Source organism: Oncorhynchus mykiss, chromosome 19, assembly GCF_013265735.2.
Source record: "Oncorhynchus mykiss isolate Arlee chromosome 19, USDA_OmykA_1.1, whole genome shotgun sequence".
NCBI lineage: Eukaryota > Metazoa > Chordata > Actinopteri > Salmoniformes > Salmonidae > Oncorhynchus > Oncorhynchus mykiss.
Genome location: NC_048583.1, coordinates 43,419,947 through 43,439,010, shown reverse-complemented (window position 1 = coordinate 43,439,010; position 19,064 = coordinate 43,419,947). Strand labels below are relative to the sequence as shown.

The following is a 19,064-nucleotide window of genomic DNA, read 5'->3' as shown; positions in this document are numbered from 1 at the left end:
TCTCTGGCCATACATACAGTACATCTGACAAGTCAGATGTTTTTGCTTACACTAAAATGCTATTACATTGTTGGCCTTCAAGTGGTTTCTATTTCCTAATCTGGCATGGGAGGTTTGGTGTCATTTCTCTGCAGTCAAACTCAAACCTCCTCTCTCTGTTGACCTAATTTCTGTGTGGGAAATGTTGGTGGTATCTATAATATGACACTTGGAAAGGAGAGCTTCGCTCCCACAAGTGTTTTCACAAATTAGAAGCACAGAGTGGGAATCCACTCCATTCGCCCTGTGTTGGCCTCGGGGCTGATGATTCTCTATGGGAATAGAGTCCTGGTCCATTCAGTAATCTCAGCACATCATTATGAGAGGGGTTTCACTTTCAAATTAAACAAACACAACACATTTCAAATGTGTAATATCCATGTATTACACGATGTGGCTGCGATTCAAGGCCTCTCGGCCTGTTGGCAGGGTGTGTCTATATATTCAGTCAGGAGAGTAAAGAACAATCCACTCGGAGTACTTTGATCAGTTTCCCATTAAAAATAACCAAAGCAAGATTGTAAATGTGAGTCTTTCATTGGGCTGAGCGATATTGCATGGTGAGTTACCTCATCAAGAGAGACTCGTCTCCAAAAGGCATAAACCCCGGGGGGAGGCTTCTTCATTCTAAAGCAGGGTTTGATCTTAGCCCCACAACATACATCATTTTCAAAAGTGGGAAAATGGAACAGATCATTGAATAATTTGTTTCTAGGAATTCCAAAAAGCAATGATATATTTACTTGAAACACAGAGGAGAATCTGAGACTGAATGTGGTTGGTTCATTATGAGACACTGGGAGAAGAACCTACCGATGCAGGCCATTTTGGTGAGGTCAAGCTCGTATCCATCAAAGCAGTCACAGGTGTAACCTTCCCTCACGCGCACACACCGGCCATTCTCACAGCCGTTCAGGATACCACACTCTTCTGCTCGCAGGCCTTCAAAGCCATCATAGTGGTCTGATTGCAAACAGAATATGAAATAATTAGGAGTCCCTACAGAGGTAGCATTTCACCATGCTTTAGCAATAATATGAATAAATGTGTCTTTAAAGAATATATATATTTTTAATAAGGTTACCATTGTTAGAGTCTACAGGGTGAGGCTGGAACTCTCTTGGCCGGTGGATGGGGACGCGTAGCGACGGTTCTCTGTCTCTCACTCGTGAGCCATAGTCATTGGTATTGCCCTGGGTGTCCTCTGGGTTGTAGTAGGTACCCCCAGGCCCAGAGATGGGCACTCCTCCATAGTTGTCCCAGTAGGGGGGGACATAGGGCCCTTCAGGACCCTCGACACCAGGGCCGTACTCATTGCCTGGCCTCTCTCGTAGACTGTCAGAGCCCCTTCTCCTAGGCAGGTTACAAAGTAATGCGTAGTCATCTGATCCAACACACACACACACACACACACACGTCAGTGTTGCATTTAGACCGTTACAAACCATCACAGGTCACACAAATGATTTCAGCTACATAATAACTATGAATGACAACTACATCTGCCATTTGTTATTTACCAGAGTCCCTACTTGGGCAGAAGGCACATTGTTCACTCCAGGCCACTCCATAGAGACAGCAGCACTCTGTGTAGGTGGTCCTCCATCCGATGAGGGGCTGGATACACACATACAATTCTATCATGTCCCGCCAGCAGATGTCCAGATGGATGTCCTCATCAGGCTCATCAATCTCTGTGGGGCAAGGGATGGAGGAGAGATGAGAGAGGGAAGGAAGGAAGAAGGGAAGAGAGTGATTTACAAAAGAGGAAAGGATGGAGTTGGAAGAGGTTTTACAAACTTTATGTTGTCAATGTTGAACAGATGAATCAATAATCTGTCTGGTAACCATTTCATCTGGATAAACTGAGATAGAGGATGTAGTTTATCTGTAAAAGTGTGCTGCTGCTGCTGTGTGAGTGTGTGTGAGAGAGAGAGTGTGTGTCTGAATCGCACCCTCGGTGGTGTTGACGCTGATGCAGTGGCGGCAGGTGGTGTCCAGGACCAGAGGAGGACTGCAGAAGCAGTTGAAAGAGCCAGGGGTATTCACACACACCCCACAGACACACGCCTTCTCTGTCAGGCACTCGTCATAATCTGGAACACACACACATAAACACACGTCAACAACTGGGTCTAAAAGTTGAGATTTGGAGCAGGTTTGGTGGAACAGGGAAAAGCAGAGTGACAACGAGGGGCCCTTACCCAAACACTCCAGCCGGATGTTGTCGTAGTAGAAGCCTGTACGGCAGAAGCAGGAGTACGAGGAGAAGATGTTAGAACAACGGCCATTCTTACAGATATCTTGCCCAAACATCTTACACTCATCCACATCTGGTGAGAGGAGAGATGGACAAACACAGAGAGAGAACAAGAGGGAGGAAAAGAGGGGTGAAGAATCAATACCTGTTCAAATAAAGTCACATACTACTATACACAAAATCACCTTTTCTTTCCTATTTCACCTCTGGAATCTGCCTTTGTGTAGGCCAAGGTGAATGTCTATAGAATCTATAGAAGTGGCTTGAGGAGGCAACATGGGAGTAAAGTACCTTTGAAACTCTGCTGTTCCAGGCTGTGGGAGGAAACAGCTTGGGGAAGAAGACCACTACCATGTGGACACAACTGGTTATACTCCTCTGAAGAAACAAACAAGAATGAATGGACAAACATACTGTAACACTGCATCATACATAGTGTATTGAGAAGGAGTAAGCATACAGTATGTGAAACGTTGTATCTGAATCTGTCTTGGGAGTGTCACTCAGTCCCAAATCATACTGTCGTAAGCCTACCTCTCCCTGGGACAGGGCAGGGGTGGATCTCACAGTCGTCCCCCCAACCAGACCCCACCGTGCAGCAGCACTCCTGCTTGGTGGTGTTGCGAGACAGCACGTTGTCACAGAAGTTAGCATCGTTCAGGTTGTAGTAACACTCCTTCCTCTGCTCCTCCGTGGGTGAGGCTGGCTTAGGAGGATGAGGAGGAGCATCTTCATCTGTAGCAGCTGTGGGACAATCAGACCACTCATGAAGAGAAATAGATGCAGAGGGGAATAATTGGAGGGGATTTGCAGAATACATTGTGACTAGTTGAATTACTAGAGTAAAGACTACATCTATTACCACTAGATATCATATTTATTGCCATCATGATATCAGTGAGAATCAGTCAGTCTAATTAGCCCCATGTCTAACAGTATTAATGAGTGCCACTATTTCCCCTGGTCAAGAGAACCATGTCTTACAGTAGGGCAGGCAGGCAGTAGGCTGGAGTACCTTCAGCTGCTCATTTATCCACAGACATGCTCTCAGGCATTCACAGTTAAGCAGTGGGCATGGCCAAATGGAAACACTGGCATGGGAATCAACACACCGTTCATTCTGACATGATTGATTAGCACACGTCAAAAGTCAAATGTGGTCAAAGTACACAAGGCATACTTGGGGTTTAATACTGAACGAGAAGAAAAACATCCCGCCGAGAACATTGTGCTTATTAATGTAAATATGTCCCGTCTGTGTATTCATGCCCATGTCAAGCTAAAGACAAGCCAATGCCACAGACAAGGTAAGCTTGACCTTTATTTCTGTAATCTGTTTACAGTGAACACTGTTAGTGTTTCTGAGAGAGATCTTTCCATGGCAGTTTTGCCAATAGCTATACCTTATCCTTGTATGTCTTCGGGGGAATTTGACAGGGGGAGATTTGACCATGAGGGAGAATTTGGAGTGAGTTGTTCTCTGAGCACAGCAAATCAATTCTGTAAAGGATAGCTGGAATAGTTTTTCTGCAATTTGTTCTTTCCTGCAATTTATTCCCCAGATGTGAAGACAGTGAAAATTCAATCCCCCAGCGATAGGACGAACCCTTAAGTCCCATAAGTCCCTGTGTGTGCTGTTACCCTGCGGGCGGCACTGGCTGGTGATGGGATCAAATTCCTCATTGTCGCTGGGGCAGATGCACAGGAAGCTGCCGTCCACGTTCTCACACAGGGCCTCTCCACACAGCGCTGTGCTCATCTCACACTCGTTCACGTCTCCACGGAATGGGAGAGAGGGGTTAAAGTCACACTGAGGTTCACATACGAATGCAAAGCATGTACATACAGACACAAGTGTGCGTACAAACACACATACCACCATGTACAATGAATACAGTACGTACTGCACATTGGTACTGTATACAGTAACTGACCATGCTGACCAGTGGAGTGTATCATTTAACAGTTACTTACCTACACAGCCATGGGCCCCGGCATCACCAGGGGGGTTGGTGTAACCCCGGTCACACTGACAACGGTAGGAGCCGTCTGTGTTCTCACAGAAGCCATGGTCCCCACAGATGTTCTCATTCACACACTCATCGATATCTAAACAAGAGGGCACCCAAAGGTGAGCATAAAATAACACATTCCAATGTTTCTCGGCTACATGTGTATAACTGTACCATTTCACATGACTGGCTTGCTAATGAGAGTGTGTTGCAATACTAAAATAAACACTACTGCCGCTAAAACTTGCAATAGCAATCACCATCATCATAACATGTCAAATGAATACAGGGGGAGAATGGGATCGTTTACAGCTTTGTGGGGGACACAGATCAATTGATTGAATCCATTCTGCTGACTCCGATGGCTATCAATGAGCCCAGTGAAACGTCTGTAAGGGCTGCCACTCAGCATGGCTACATTGTATTAAAGTAGAGCCAGCATCTGGAAGCCTTTAGGATCTAAGGGTTCCTCTGCTGGGGTCTATGGAGTGAGAAGTGACCTGTTGCTTACTTTCTGGCCCAGTGAGGTCTTGGATTATGTAACAACATGGGACTGGCTTACAGACATAGAGGGGCCTGCACATCCACATAAGTTACTTCAGAGACATTTTGTCAAACCGGCTACGGGTAACTAACATTTGAATGAATGCACATTTAGTGCAACAACTCTGACAGGCCCGCATTGTTTCCTAAATTTCCCTATTTTTTAATTTGACATCTTACTTTTGTAATTCCAAAAATGTGTCCCATGCAAGAAATCTAAACAGGGGAGCTGATCTGGACTCATTCAGAATATTTTCTGCGTGCAAAAGGATGGAGCGGACCAGACCTGGCAACTGTGTGCAGCTGCTTGCATGCACAGCCATATATCATAAAGCATGTTTAACGAAGCCAGAGGAAAGACCTTGTTATGTGTACATTGAATGTGTGAGCAGAGGAATGTATGGACCTTAACACTGGATCATATAACACTAGTGCTAACAGCTCTGATTCCCAACCACCCTCTGTTTTAAGGGAACATTTGTTAGCAATTTCTCACATACATAATTTCGTATTTCTTGGCGTACATTGCACAGCGCAGAGGCCAAAGACAGATACTCTTAGAGAGGCCAGACTGATTATAATTGTTTAAAAAAACAAATATATGGTTTGATCACTGGTCAATGTTAACCTGTTTGTGCACTGGCCAAGTCACCAGGTTATGTGACACACAACCATTATTATGTTCCTACAACACTTCTCTATGTTATCACATGTGCACCCCCCCCCCCCCCCCCCCCCACCACCACCACCCCCCAGCACTACACAGCTGATTCAAATAACCATCTCATCATCAAGCATGGATTATTTGAGTCAGCTGTGTAGTGATAGGGCAAAAAACAAAACGTGCACCCAGGGGGGGGGCCCGGCACCGGGTTTGGGAAACCCTGCCCTAGAGATCACACAAAGGTAAAACGCACACAAAAGCCACATTCATAAAAATGAATTTTTTTTGGAAGGGCACCTTTGTTGAGGAATTTGAGGGAAGTCTGCCAACATCTCCATTGATAGAGGCCACATGCTGTGTGTGTTATTTTCTAATTAGAATCAAAACGCCTGACTCAGCAAAAGCTAATGGTTTACAGGGCATTTACAGTAGTGGGGAATAGGAGAAGTATCTGGTACTGTATTCTTTTCACTATATGTCACAGCGTTAGGGGCATGACATAATGCCAGGTACAGTAGGTAGTAAAGTATACATCACCTTCAGGGCATCTAGTAGCCCAGTGTGTCTTATTAAACATGCTAACGCATCAATTGGGAGCAAATGAAAATACAGTGGCTACATAAGTCAGCAAGTTTGTAGAGGAAAAAAATAAATGACATTCACATATTGTCTATCAGATTTTTATTCTGTCTCCTAGCTCTCATAAATGCTGCATCATTCGAGGAATGAGGAGAGTCAGCCAGAGCGACTGCATTAAGCAATCTATTCAGCAGGGACGGAGAGGGCTTGGCTTGGGCCCTGCTCTACTATTACATTACAGAGGAGTGCATTCTGGGAGGCCTGACCCACTGTCCAGGGGGCAGGGAGAGGCAAAGCCATCCAGAAGATGGTGCTAATAGTGATGTCAGCCAAATGACTCTGACATGATGAAGACAAAAGTTGACATTGGGACATAAATAAGAGCCACCAAAATCCAAACTTTGTGTTTACAAACCTATTGGATGTGGCAATTATCAAAAACATGTAGCCGTTTCCCCATTAAAATGTTTACTTTTGGACTTTGGGGCCTTGCTACAGACTTGTAGTAAGATGAGGTGTATACTGTAACACTGAAGAACATTTTGGCATATGTGAAGAACTTAAGTGGGGTTTTGGATGGTCAGCGTAAGTAATGCAGCCAGCTGGGAGGTCTCTCAGGAAGGTCATCTAAGCACTCAGCTGCTACATGAAATAATCAGTGTCTGCCTCAAGGTTTTCATCCATCTGAAACATGGAAACAATGTTCCCATTTTTACATGTAGTGGGGTGCATGATGCTATCAAATCATCATCTCGGGGACCAAGGGAAATGTCTGGGCCAAATTTATTTAAAAGTCTTTCCATGGCCATGTCTTTGACTTGGATCCTTCGAAACGCTTGGACTAACAGACCTACTAAACTCTTTAATTAAGACTGACTGTCCAGCCAGAGAGTGAGCATGTTAATAAAATACCTGAGGCCAAATGGCCTATGGGAAATGCATACTCTAACAATACAGGCTATCTAGGGCCATCTTCTCCATTACACCCCCCCCCCCCCCCCCCCCTTCCTAATGGTCTGACCCAGGAGCCCCTTCCTGAGTGTGGATCAACCCGGCTTGGTAATGGTGCAGGCTAGATCAGGTGAGCAGGTTAAGTGGGGGTCTCTGTGCCGTGTTGTAATGTGGAGCACATGGTGGGCCTGTGAGGCTAGCTGACTGCTGGCTCACCCTTCACACGTCTCCCCTACTCCTGGTTCCCTGGTTAAACCCTGGCCTGATTGAACCCATATGCAGGCCAGGGTTATTTGATGCGTAGGATTGGTCGGGGATGAGGATGGATATTTATTTCCCCTGTTTCATCCGTTGTTTCATTCCCGACCCCGCCAGACCTGGGTCACCTCCTGGGTTAAACCCTGTTTAATAAACTGCGTATGCACGCCCATTGCCCTACATCTAGACCACAGTGACCACAGCGGGCTAAATGTCTTTTGAAACGCGTCACATTTCCATACATTAGTCAGTGTGGGAGGTAGGAGACAGTGTGACCACAAACCATTTCCAGCCCTCTATGCCTTATTAAAGACAAGCCGTAGCCACACAAAATTGATAGCCACAACGCCGAACTACAGCTGGAAAGACAGGATCTAAATGAGATGCAGGTTTCTTTTCCAACACATTGACAATCACACACTGCTTTTCTCATACAGTACTCACCAGTGTTGGGATAAGTTGGATATTACTCTTTACATTTAACAAAACTAACACGTTACTTTACAATATTATTCTGTGTGGAAAGTAACATGTTATATTACCAGTTATATTACTTTGGGTTACTTTCATTAAAACATCTCACTGTTTGACTGTCAGAGGGAGCAAGGTAAGCCCTACCAAAAATAGGTTGCTTACTCATGTTTGATCACTAGTTTCCCCTTTCATCTGTTGCACGGCTTTCCTGTGGAAGTCTACAAGTGCTACACTATATATATTGGCTGCTTAATTAGCCATATATACTTTAAGCCAAGCATCTGTACAGATTTCCTATCTTTTCATTCAAAATCTTTCTCTTGAGCAGCCAGTTCTGGTTATAGATCGCAAGTACACGGACCCATAGAGATGTATAGAGGGCACACTTGCAACTAGAAGGGAAAGCCCTCTATGGACTTTGCTATCACCGAAAACATCAATGGCAACGATCAGAGATGCGCCCTCTATACATTTCTATGGACAGCAGCTGTCATGACTAGGGCTGCCTATGTATGCCAGTTAGGCTCTACAGCAGTTGTAAAGCGTATTAATGTGCTTCATTTTAGGAAAGTTAATAAATATAGTAGGCCTAGCCTATAGAAAGCTGATGGGATCCTCAGTTATTTGGCCACTTTCGTTGTGATACAAACCATATCAAAACATATAGGCCTATGGGCTGAGCTACATGAGGTGTGTGACTATGATTTGAAAGAGTTGCACAAAAAAAATGCATGGCCTGTTTCTTGCCTGACTTCACACACTGGGCATATTATTATCTTGCCTCACTTAACACACTATAGGCTAACATTGTCACCCATCAGACTATTCTTAATTGAATATTGTCTTTACATATACTAAATAATACAGTTTTGATTTAGAATGGACCATTATCATGCACCCGTCTCGGAACAGGGGAAACAAAATATGTAATCTATGCACTTAAATGGAGGACACTTTCCCCATGGTTCATATTCATGCCAGCTAGGTAGGCTATACTCCTGTTGTATAGCAAAGCAATGTGTTTAATATTAGGAAAGTGGATAAATAAATATAGTAGGCCTAGCCTATAGAAAGCTGATGGGATCCTCCTCTTTTTAATAGAGGCCATCAAAACTCACTCCATTGCACAGCCTATAAAAAGTTTGTGCAACATGAGCTGAAGGGCTCCCATTAAGTGTTCAGATTTTTCATTTGCATTTATGTCAGAGTGATTAGATGGACAGTAGAGTGCTGAGGATCAGCAAGTTTGATAGGCTACTAATGACCATCAGCAGCATCAGAGCTTGGAGAAGCCTAGTTACCATGACTAAATGCTCACATGGAATTTGACTGCGGTCATGACTCTTGACCGCTGGTGTGGCGGTAATACGGTAACCATAACAGCTGTAGTCATGACCTTTCTCTGCTTACTCGAGAAGTAAATGAGGAAACAAGTCAAGATCGGATCATGGAAACACGCGCCCGGTAGAGATATAATTCAGAAAGTAATGCAAACATTGTTTGACAAAGTAACTGTAATAGTATTACCCAATTTGAAAAAGTACCGCATAACTTTACTACATATAAAAGTAATCTGATTACGTAACACGTTACCTTCGTCACTCTATACAGTAGGCTGTCATAGCAGGGCTGAGTGAACAACTCCAATGGATGGAGGTAGAGCGTAGTGGCAGCTGAAGCTCTGCTGAGGAGAACGTCTGTTTTCCCATTTTGTATTATGGCCACAAATTGAGTGTGGTGAGCAGAGCCAAAGACAACCGCCGCCCCATCGGAGGCCCAGGAGTAAAAATAAATCAACGCCCCTCTGAGAAATGGCAAATTACAGCGTATGGCCTTCTTAAATATTGGATGATTTTTACAAGCAGACAAAAATGTCTAAGAGTAATTGAGCTCCCTCCCCGGACGTTTTATTGGGGTGACGGCAGCATCTCCCATAACCTCACATAATGCCTTGGAACAAGTGGCCTTTGTGCAAGATGCTGAGCTGTGGAGGGGCGAGAGAGAGGCGAGAGGGCTTGCTCCTCAGATTCCACAGCCCAGGCTGAGGGAGTTGAGGCCAGGGACTGGAGGGGAGGAGAAGCTCTGTGGTCAATGTCTGTGATGCTTTGTGGGGATGTACTGTATGTACAGTGGGGCAAAAAAGTATTTAGTCAGCCACCAATTGTGCAAGTTCTCCCACTTAAAAAGATGAGAGAGGCCTGTAATTTTCATCATAGGTACACTTTAACTATGACAGGCAAAATGAGAAAAGAAAATTCAGAAAATCACATTGTAGGATTTTTAATGAATTTATTTGCAAATTATGGTGGAAAATAAGTATTTGGTCACCTACAAACAAGCAAGATTTCTGGCTCTCACAGACCTGTAACTTCTTCTTTAAGAGGCTCCTCTGTCCTCCACTCGTTACCTGTATTAATGGCACCTGTTTGAACTTGTTATCAGTATAAAAGACACCTGTCCACAACCTCAAACAGTCACACTCCAAACTCCACTATGGCCAAGACCAAAGAGCTGTCAAAGGACACCAGAAGCAAAATTGTAGACCTGCTCCAGGCTGGGAAGACTGAATCTGCAATAGGTAAGTAGCTTGGTTTGAAGAAATCAACTGTGGGAGCAATTATTAGGAAATGGAAGACATACAAGACCACTGATAATCTCCCTCGATCTGGGGCTCCACGCAAGATCTCACCCCGTGGGGTCAAAATGATCAAAAGAACGGTGAGCAAAAATCCCAGAACCACACGGGGGGACCTAGTGAATGACCTGCAGAGAGCTGGGACCAAAGTAACAAAGCCTACCATCAGCAACACACTACGCCGCCAGGGACTCAAATCCTGCAGTGCCAGACGTGTCCCCCTGCTTATGCCAGTATATGTCCAGGCCCGTCTGAAGTTTGCTAGAGAGCATTTGGATGATCCAGAAGAAGATTGGGAGAATGTCATATGGTCAGATGAAACCAAAATAGAACTTTTTGGTAAAAACTCAACTCGTCGTGTTTGGAAGACAAAGAATGCTGAGTTGCATCCGAAGAACACCATACCTACTGTGAAGCATGGGGGTGGAAACATCATGCTTTGGGGATGTTTTTCTGCAAAGGGACCAGGACGACTGATCCGTGTAAAGGAAAGAATGAATGGGGCCATGTATCGTGAGATTTTGATTGAAAACCTCCTTCCATCAGCAAGGGCATTGAAGATGAAACGTGGCTGGGTCTTTCAGCATGACAATGATCCCAAACACACCGCCCGGGCAACGAAGGAGTGGCTTCGTAAGAAGCATTTCAAGGTCCTGGAGTGGCCTAGCCAGTCTCCAGATCTCAACCCTATAGAAAATCTTTGGAGGGAGTTGAAAGTCCATGTTGCCCAGCAACAGCCCCAAAACATCACTGCTCTAGAGGAGATCTGCATGGAGGAATGGGCCAAAATACCAGCAACAGGTTGTGAAAACCTTGTGAAGACTTACAGAAAACGTTTGACCTCTGTCATTGCCAACAAAGGGTATATAACAAAGTATTGAGATAAACTTTTGTTATTGACCAAATACTTATTTTCCACCATAATTTGCAAATAAATTCATAAAAAATCCTACAATGTGATTTTATGGATTTTTTTTCTCATTTTGTCTGTCATAGTTGAAGTGTACCTATGATGAAAATTACAGGCCTCTCTCATCTTTTTAAGTGGGAGAACTTGCACAATTGGTAACTGACAAAATACTTTTTTGCCCCACTGTATGTCCCAGGGAGATGCTGGGTAGCCTGGAAGAGAGGAGGGAGGCTGGCATCAGAGCAGAGGTGAAGAGAGAGTGGGTCAGAGACGGCCACGGCTGGCTGCATCACTGGACTGGACCAGAGAGGATGGAGCTGTTACAATGCTCTGGGGTGTTATAATTTGGACTGTTGAGTTTTAACAGGCTCAACCTAAACAGTGTGGTGGATCATCATCCACAATGTGTGATCGTAACAGTCAAGCTGCTGTGGAAAAACCTTATTGGTGGTTAGATAAGTAAGAGGAGACAGTTACACAACAACATGGCTACCCGGTGGGGCCCTAATGCAATTACCATCTGCACGTATTTACATCACAGAACTTATTCAGACTATATTGAATTGAGCCTCTGCGAGCAGAGGATGGGCCATGTTGACGCTAAATGGTAAAACAGAGGTGAGGAGGCTGTGAGCAGCTGTTTTGGATCTGGCCACCTCTCACAACACCCTCCATGATGGGATCCAGCCACACAACATCATAGTCCTCCGAGGGGAGAGGGCCACACCAAGCCAGGCTCTGTCATCGGCCCCGGTGTGCTGCCGCTCCGCTCTCCAGTGTGAGTCAAATAAAGAGTCATGGCGATGAGAATATAACATGGTGCTCAATGCATCTCAAAACCCTCTCTCTCAGTCCGCCCCATCCGGGGCTCACTAGATCATTCCAGTAGATCATGCTATCACACTCTGCCCTTCAGTCCTGGCCTTGCCTGTTTGGAAGCCATTTTGATAAGAGCAAATGGCCTGTATGTTTTTGTTCAATGTCAGCTATGCCTCTTCTAAAACCGACTTGATTCATGTTTTACGGTAACTGAGAAGTTTACCAGCAGAGGGGAACAACAGCGGCAGCCACCGCCAATACAAACTGCTTCGAAAACGGGTGTGCTCCAGCACTAATCAAACACTCTTCTGAATATAGTAAAATTATGTTAATCTCTCATAGACACACACATACACAGACTGATGGTCTGTCTTTGCCAGTTAACACACAGGCGGGGTTGTTTTCTGTTGTCATGGAGACAGGGCTGTTTTGTTGTTGTTGGATAGATGTTAGACCCAGATGTGTCGGTTGTCTCCACCCCTCCCAGGCCATACCAGGTGACCACCCGACTGGGTGTCTGTCGCAATGGCATGAGGAGGGCAAAGGCTGGCTGGGAGGGGTGGGGTGCACCGTATGTCCCATCAGATGACAGCCCTGCCCCACTTAGAGAGGAGAACAGTGGCGATCAGGTTATACCCATCGCCCTTGCCAAAAAAACTCCATTAGCCCCATTGTCTGGAGGATGAGACCTGGCCCTATTATCAAGTGGCCCAATTTCAGGGCCCATTTCCCCTCACTCTGCTCCCCTGACCAGGAAGGCTGAGTGCACCTGATAGCGTTTGATTCACATGAGCCTCTTTGTGTGTGAGTGCCAGGCTGATATCGGTATCTCTGTAGGATGGGGGTGGGCTAGGGGGGCCATCGAGACAACGCAGAGTGTTTCTTTCAGACAACTGCCCAAGGTGAATGAGCAGTAAGGCTGATATTCAAGTGCCTTCAGCTATCCCCTAAGTAAGTACATTGCCTGTTGACTAAGCACAGGGCCTGTGGTCCACTTACTTACCACAGTCTGGGTTGTCCTGTCCATACAGGCCAGGCTGGCAGCCCATGAAGCAGCGATACGAGCCAATGGTGTTCTCACAGAGCCAGATGCCACACACCGAGCTACCATACTCCTTACACTCATTCTGATCTGTGGAGAGAAAGATGTACTAATGTCATACACACATCATTCCTATTCTTCACCCTTCACAGCAGCATGGATATCCAGCATGAGTAGGCCCGGCCAGGAGGACTGAGATATCCATGTGCTTATGTCATACATGCACACACACATGCACACACACTCACTCAATCACCAATCCAATTCCCCCTCCACTCCTCACAGTACAATGTTTCCCCAGCATGAGTAGGCCCGGCCAGGAGGCCTGTGGTGCTGCTGTCCTCAGTGCTCAGCAGCAGACACTGGGCATGGCCAAGAACAATATTTGCACAGGAACCGAAGAACTTGTGAAGAAGCAAAGGGACACGTTCCAGAGGGAGAAACACCTCCATCCCACAATGGGGTGATTCATACTCCCCAAGGGAAGATGGGGAGCAGAGCTCCAGCCACAGGGAGCTCCCTGTGGCGCAAGACTACAGCCCGAGGAAAGCCTCTGGGCCATAGTTGGACTCTCACTGAGGGAATGTCACCATTGACACTGCATTGACTACAGCTACATAATCAATCGTTACAAAAACGTTTCACACACAGGGCGGACTCTGGTCTAAAGGGACCGGAATGTTCTATTAACTCTTCTGAAATGTTGTGAAAACACTGTGTTTCAGCTGGGGCAGAAGCAGTGGATTGTGGGTAGAGTGAGGGAGTTATGAAGTCGGTAGAGTGTTCTTACCCTCACAGTCAGCTGTGTCTGCAGAGTACTTGAAGCCAGCCTCACACAGGCAGAGGTAGGAGCCATCTGTGTTGAGACACTGGCCATGGGAGCACACGCCGTCCTTACTGCACTCATTAACATCTGGAGGGAAAGAGGAGGAGCAGGAGAGGGGGAGAGAAAGAGTCAGAGAGAGACAGACACAGCAAGACAGAGACACAGACAGAGAGAAAGACACAGAGACAGAGAGACACAGAGAGAGAGAAATGGAAATAAGAAGAGAGGAAAGTATGAAAGAAAGTGTTCTATGTTTATGAAAGTCATGGCGTATTTTCTTCTTTGGTGTACTATGAATCAGTCAGCCACCGAGAATCTCATTCTCTCTTAACATGAAGAAAATAATACATGTCTGCAATCAAGGGCTTGTCTGAGCATAAGATACATTGTCCATTTGGAACACTTTATGGTACTGGCAAAATATGAAAACAGTATGTAACCTAGCTATTGGTCTGGGAACATTCCCTCCGACTAGTAAAAAGCATATAATGATGGCTATATGCTTGATTAAATGTAGATTGGTGTAATTGCCACATTACAACACAACTTACAAGGTATTTGGACTGAATAGCCTAATAAGTGGGGTCAAGGCAGAAAAGCAACAAAAATAAAACATATTTTGCCAAGGGCTGATAATGAGACAAATTTTTCAATGTAGACAGTAAACACATGTAGGGGTAAAGGGAACAAAACATTCTGAAAACAGCATGGGACAGCACCTCAATTTATGTTCCGGTTTAATAGCCATGTGATTCGATACAAACATTACAGCAATGATTTATCTAAAACAGAGCTGTATGGCAGGTTATACTAGATTGACTAGTGATTAGTAGTTCATCTTTATGATTTATTGAGGTTAGTCCACTGTCCATGGTTATGTCCCAGACAGTACCAGCGCCCATAGCCCTGTAAGCAGCAAGCCATCCAGCCAGTTCACCTGTGAGCCAACCAGAAGGCCAACCACTCGGGCTCACCTGACCCCTCCTTCCCCCGTCTCCTCTCCCTGCAGGGCCCATGGCAGAGAGGCCTGGCTTTCACTGTGTCAGCACTGCACACACAATGGCAGACGACCTGAATATATATGCCCAGCCTCTGATTTATAGAATAATATTTGCTGTGGCAGAGGGCCAGGTGAGTGCAGGTTGGACCTGCCTTGCTCTCTATTGTGGATGATGTCTGGTGCTACAGTACATGGCCACAGCCCAGCAGACTGAATGGAAAGCCCAGCCATCATCACAGGGCACTGGGGAGGGGCTGCCTAGCCTGCCGGGTACGTATGGCCTGGAAGAGGTCCAGTCCCCTCGCACCCTGGGCCCCTCACCCACTATAGCCCTCTCCAGGATCTTCCACCCCCAGAGAGTGGCCCTGCTCCATGCTTGCCTGCATCACAGCGATAACATGCACTGTGTACTGCCCAATGATTTGTCATTCAGGTTACGCTAATGCTCGATACCTCTCAGCAGTAAAACAGGCCAGAATCAATAATATGCAGCTTTAGCCGGAGTTACATTCCTTTCATATTGATTCTTCCAGAGTGCTCCATTCCTCTGTATTTTGACAGCTAATGCTCCAGAAAGTTCCAGTGAAAGGCTAGCTAGTGCTCTGGCCAACAGTCAGGAGCAGCATTTCTCTCTCTGGTGTGACCAGGGCAATGGGTGCGGCTGGAATGACATAAAACCTGGTCAATTGGAGGTGAAAGAGGAGGAGCAGTGAGACTGTTGATGTCTGGCAATAGCCTATTAGAAAAAATGGCTGGGTTTGATCCCTGCTGCCTAACTGGAGCTGGAGCTGTGGGGAGAGCAAGGGGGAAAGGGGTCAGCCCAGAGAGAGACAGGATCAGGGAGTACAAGCTGCCCTCTGCATGCACTGTCTGTCCTTACCCAGACAGGAGGAACTTGTGGCTCGTGCTAATTGTGGTAATGCATTCAAACCAGTTGGTAGTTAGTTATAATCCTAGCATTATAGCTTGTTCTCGCTCATCTTGGAAGCCGTTTCCCTCTGTGGTGCATCCATAGGGACAGATGCAGAGGTAGGAACCATCTGTGTTCAGACAGTCCCCTTCTCCACTGATCACCCTAGACTGACACTCATCCGCAGCTGAACAGGAGATTTAACTGTCCCATTTCCTCCAAATCCACATGACTGATACACACTAAGGACATCCCCAGAGAGAGGATGGGTGTGTCACAAATGATACTGACTCTTGCTGAACGCAACATGTAAAGTGTTGGTCCCATGTTTCATGAGCTGAAATAAAAGATCCCCTACATTTTTCATATGCACAAAAAGCTTATTTATCTCAAATTCTGTGCACAAATGTGTTTACATCCTTGTTAGTGAGCATTTCTCCTTTGTGAAGATAATCCATCCACCTGACAGGTGTGGAATATCAAGAAGCTGATTAAACAGCATGATCATTACACAGGTGGACCTTGTACTGGGGACAATAAAATACCACTCTAAAATATGCAGTTTTGACACCAAACACAATGCCACAGATGTCTCAAGTTTTGAAGGAGTGCACAATTGGCATGCTGACTGCAGGAATGTTCACCAGAGATGTTGCCAGAGAATTTAATGTTCATTTCTCTATCATAAGCAGCCACCAATGCCATTTTAGAGAATTTGGCAGTACATCCAACAGGACTCACAACCGCAGACCACGTGTACGGTGTCATGTGGGCGAATGGTTTACTGATGTCAACGTTGTAAACAGAGTGCCCCATGATGGAGGTGGGGTTATGATATGGGCAGGCATAAGCTACGGACAACGAACATAATTCCATTTTATTAATGGAAATGACGAGATCCTGAGGTCCAATGTAGTCCCACTCATCCGTCGCCATCACCTCATGTTTCAGCATGATAATGCACGGTCCCATGTCGCAAGGATCTGTACACAATTCCTTGAAACTGAAAATGTCCCAGTTCTACATACTCACCTGTACAACGCTCACAGAAGCACCATCTAAAGGAAAGTGTTTGTTCCAGAGTATGTGAGTGCAGCCTAAGTACTGTACACAGCCACTGGGAGGTTCCCCACCAGAGTTGTTGGGGAACACAGTTTCAACGCCACATCCCTCAACGAAGCCACGTACGGTGGGCAACCCTGCACGAATGTAAACCAATGCTCTGTGTGAGTGAAGTAACTCTGCAGCTGTTAGTTTTTCCTCTGGGCTCAATGTTAAATTCAGGCTATACCGCAGTCCTAACTCCTAGCCTCCTTAAACGTTTAACTGGGCGCTTAATTTAAAACAGAATCAATCAACTAATGCTACTTAAGATCAGCAATAAAGAGCCTTTTCATTGTACTTACAGTGCCTTCAGAAAGTATTCATACCCCTTGGCTATTCCACATTTTGTTGCGCTACAGCCTGAATTCACCCATCTACACACAATACCCCATAATGACAGTGAGAACATGTTTAGACATTTTTGCAAATGTATTAAATGAAATATAGAAATGTCACATTTACATAAGTATTCATACATCTGAGTCAATACTTTGTAGAAGCACCTTTGGGGGTGATTACAGCTCTGAGTCACCTTGGGTATGTCTATCAGCGTTGCACTTCTGGATTTGGGGATTTTCTTCCATTCTTCCTTGCAGAGTTTCTCAAGTTCTGTTAAGTTAGATGGGGATCGGCGGTGAAGAGCAATCTTCAAGTCTTTCCACTGATTTTTAAAACGGATTCAAGTCTGGGCTTTGGTTAGGCCACTCAAGGACTTTCACATTCTTGTTCTGAAGCCATTCCAGCGTTGCTTTGGTTGTATGCCTGGGGTCATTGTCCTGTTGGAACTTAAATCTTCGCCCCAGTCTAAAGTCATTTGCACTCTGAAGCAGGTTCTCGTCAAAGATTTGTCTGTATTTTGCTCCATTCATTGTTCCCTCTATCCTTACCAGTCTCCCAGTCCCTGACGCTGTCTGGTCACTCTCTCATAAAGCCCAGATTGGTAAAGTGCTGTAGAGACTTGTGCTTCTGGCAGGTTCTCCCATCTCAAGGAACTCTGTAGTTCTGTCAGAGTGGTCATTGGGTTCTTGGTCACCTTCCTGACCAGGGTCCTTCTTGTTCAGTTTGGACGGCCAGCTCTAGGCAGAGTCTTGGTAGTTCCATATTTTTTTAATTTGCCAATGATGGAGACCACGGTGCGCTTGGAAACTTGAAACACTCTAGAAATTGATGTATACCCTTCCCCAGATACTGTATATGCTTCATCACGATTCTACCTCGGAGATCTACGGACAGTTCCTTGGAGTTCATGGTATAGTTTCTGCTCTGACATTCAGTATCAACTGTGGGACCTTATAGACAGGTATGTTTCTTTCTAAATAATGTCCAAACAATTGAATTGGCCATAGGTGGACTCCAATCAAGTTGAAGGGAAATCCCAAGGATGATCAAAGGAAATTGGATGCACCTGAGCTTAATTTGGAGTGTCATAACAAAGGGGTGTGAATACTTATGTAAATAAGATTTCTGTACTTAATTATCAATAAATTTGCCAACATTTCTAAAAACATGTTTTCACTTTGTCATTATGGGGTATTGTGTGCAGATGGGTGAAAAAAATGTACGTAATCCACTGTGAATTCAGGCTGTAACACAAAAAAATGGAATAAGTCAAGGGGCATGAATACTTTCTGAAGGCACTGTATTTGTCTCTGTGGTTGTGTTGGGATCCTAGAATTCCACTTTTGATGTGTTTGTGTGTGTACCTCTACAGGACGTCCCATCCACCAGCTCCAGACCCGGGGGACAGGAGCAGCTGTAGGAGCCGGGGCTGTTGGTGCACTGTCCTCCCAGACACAGACCGCTGTCCTCACACTCATTGATGTCTGCCGGGGAGGGGACACGGAGGGGAAACACACATACCATACAGTCTAATGTAGCGTGACACATTCACACCACAGATGGCAGATCATTGGCTATTAATCCAAGTGGGTTCTCAGTTTATCCTCCAAATAATGTGGCCAAAACTTTGAGGAAAGTGTTACAACCTCCCACAAGAATATACATCATTTTCAGAATTGACTTCAGGGAATTATGACGA

The 19,064-nt window shown here is 45.4% G+C and overlaps 1 protein-coding gene across 2 annotated transcripts in view; it reads right to left on the bottom strand.

Annotated features, from left to right (window-relative positions):
• Positions 1-19,064, bottom strand: part of LOC110497931 (latent-transforming growth factor beta-binding protein 2) — a 160,756-nt gene that overhangs the window by 1,018 nt on the left and 140,674 nt on the right. For both annotated transcript variants that reach the window (XM_036954882.1, XM_036954883.1), the window contains 12 exons: positions 18,730-18,849; positions 13,977-14,099; positions 13,148-13,276; positions 4,274-4,408; positions 3,941-4,075; positions 2,834-3,043; positions 2,591-2,677; positions 2,244-2,372; positions 1,995-2,135; positions 1,560-1,733; positions 1,124-1,423; positions 853-1,002 (listed from right to left, as the gene is read on the bottom strand). In XM_036954882.1, coding sequence (XP_036810777.1) covers positions 853-1,002; positions 1,124-1,423; positions 1,560-1,733; positions 1,995-2,135; positions 2,244-2,372; positions 2,591-2,677; positions 2,834-3,043; positions 3,941-4,075; positions 4,274-4,408; positions 13,148-13,276; positions 13,977-14,099; positions 18,730-18,849 — 1,833 coding nt within the window. The remainder of the gene's footprint in view (positions 1-852; positions 1,003-1,123; positions 1,424-1,559; positions 1,734-1,994; positions 2,136-2,243; positions 2,373-2,590; positions 2,678-2,833; positions 3,044-3,940; positions 4,076-4,273; positions 4,409-13,147; positions 13,277-13,976; positions 14,100-18,729; positions 18,850-19,064) is intronic.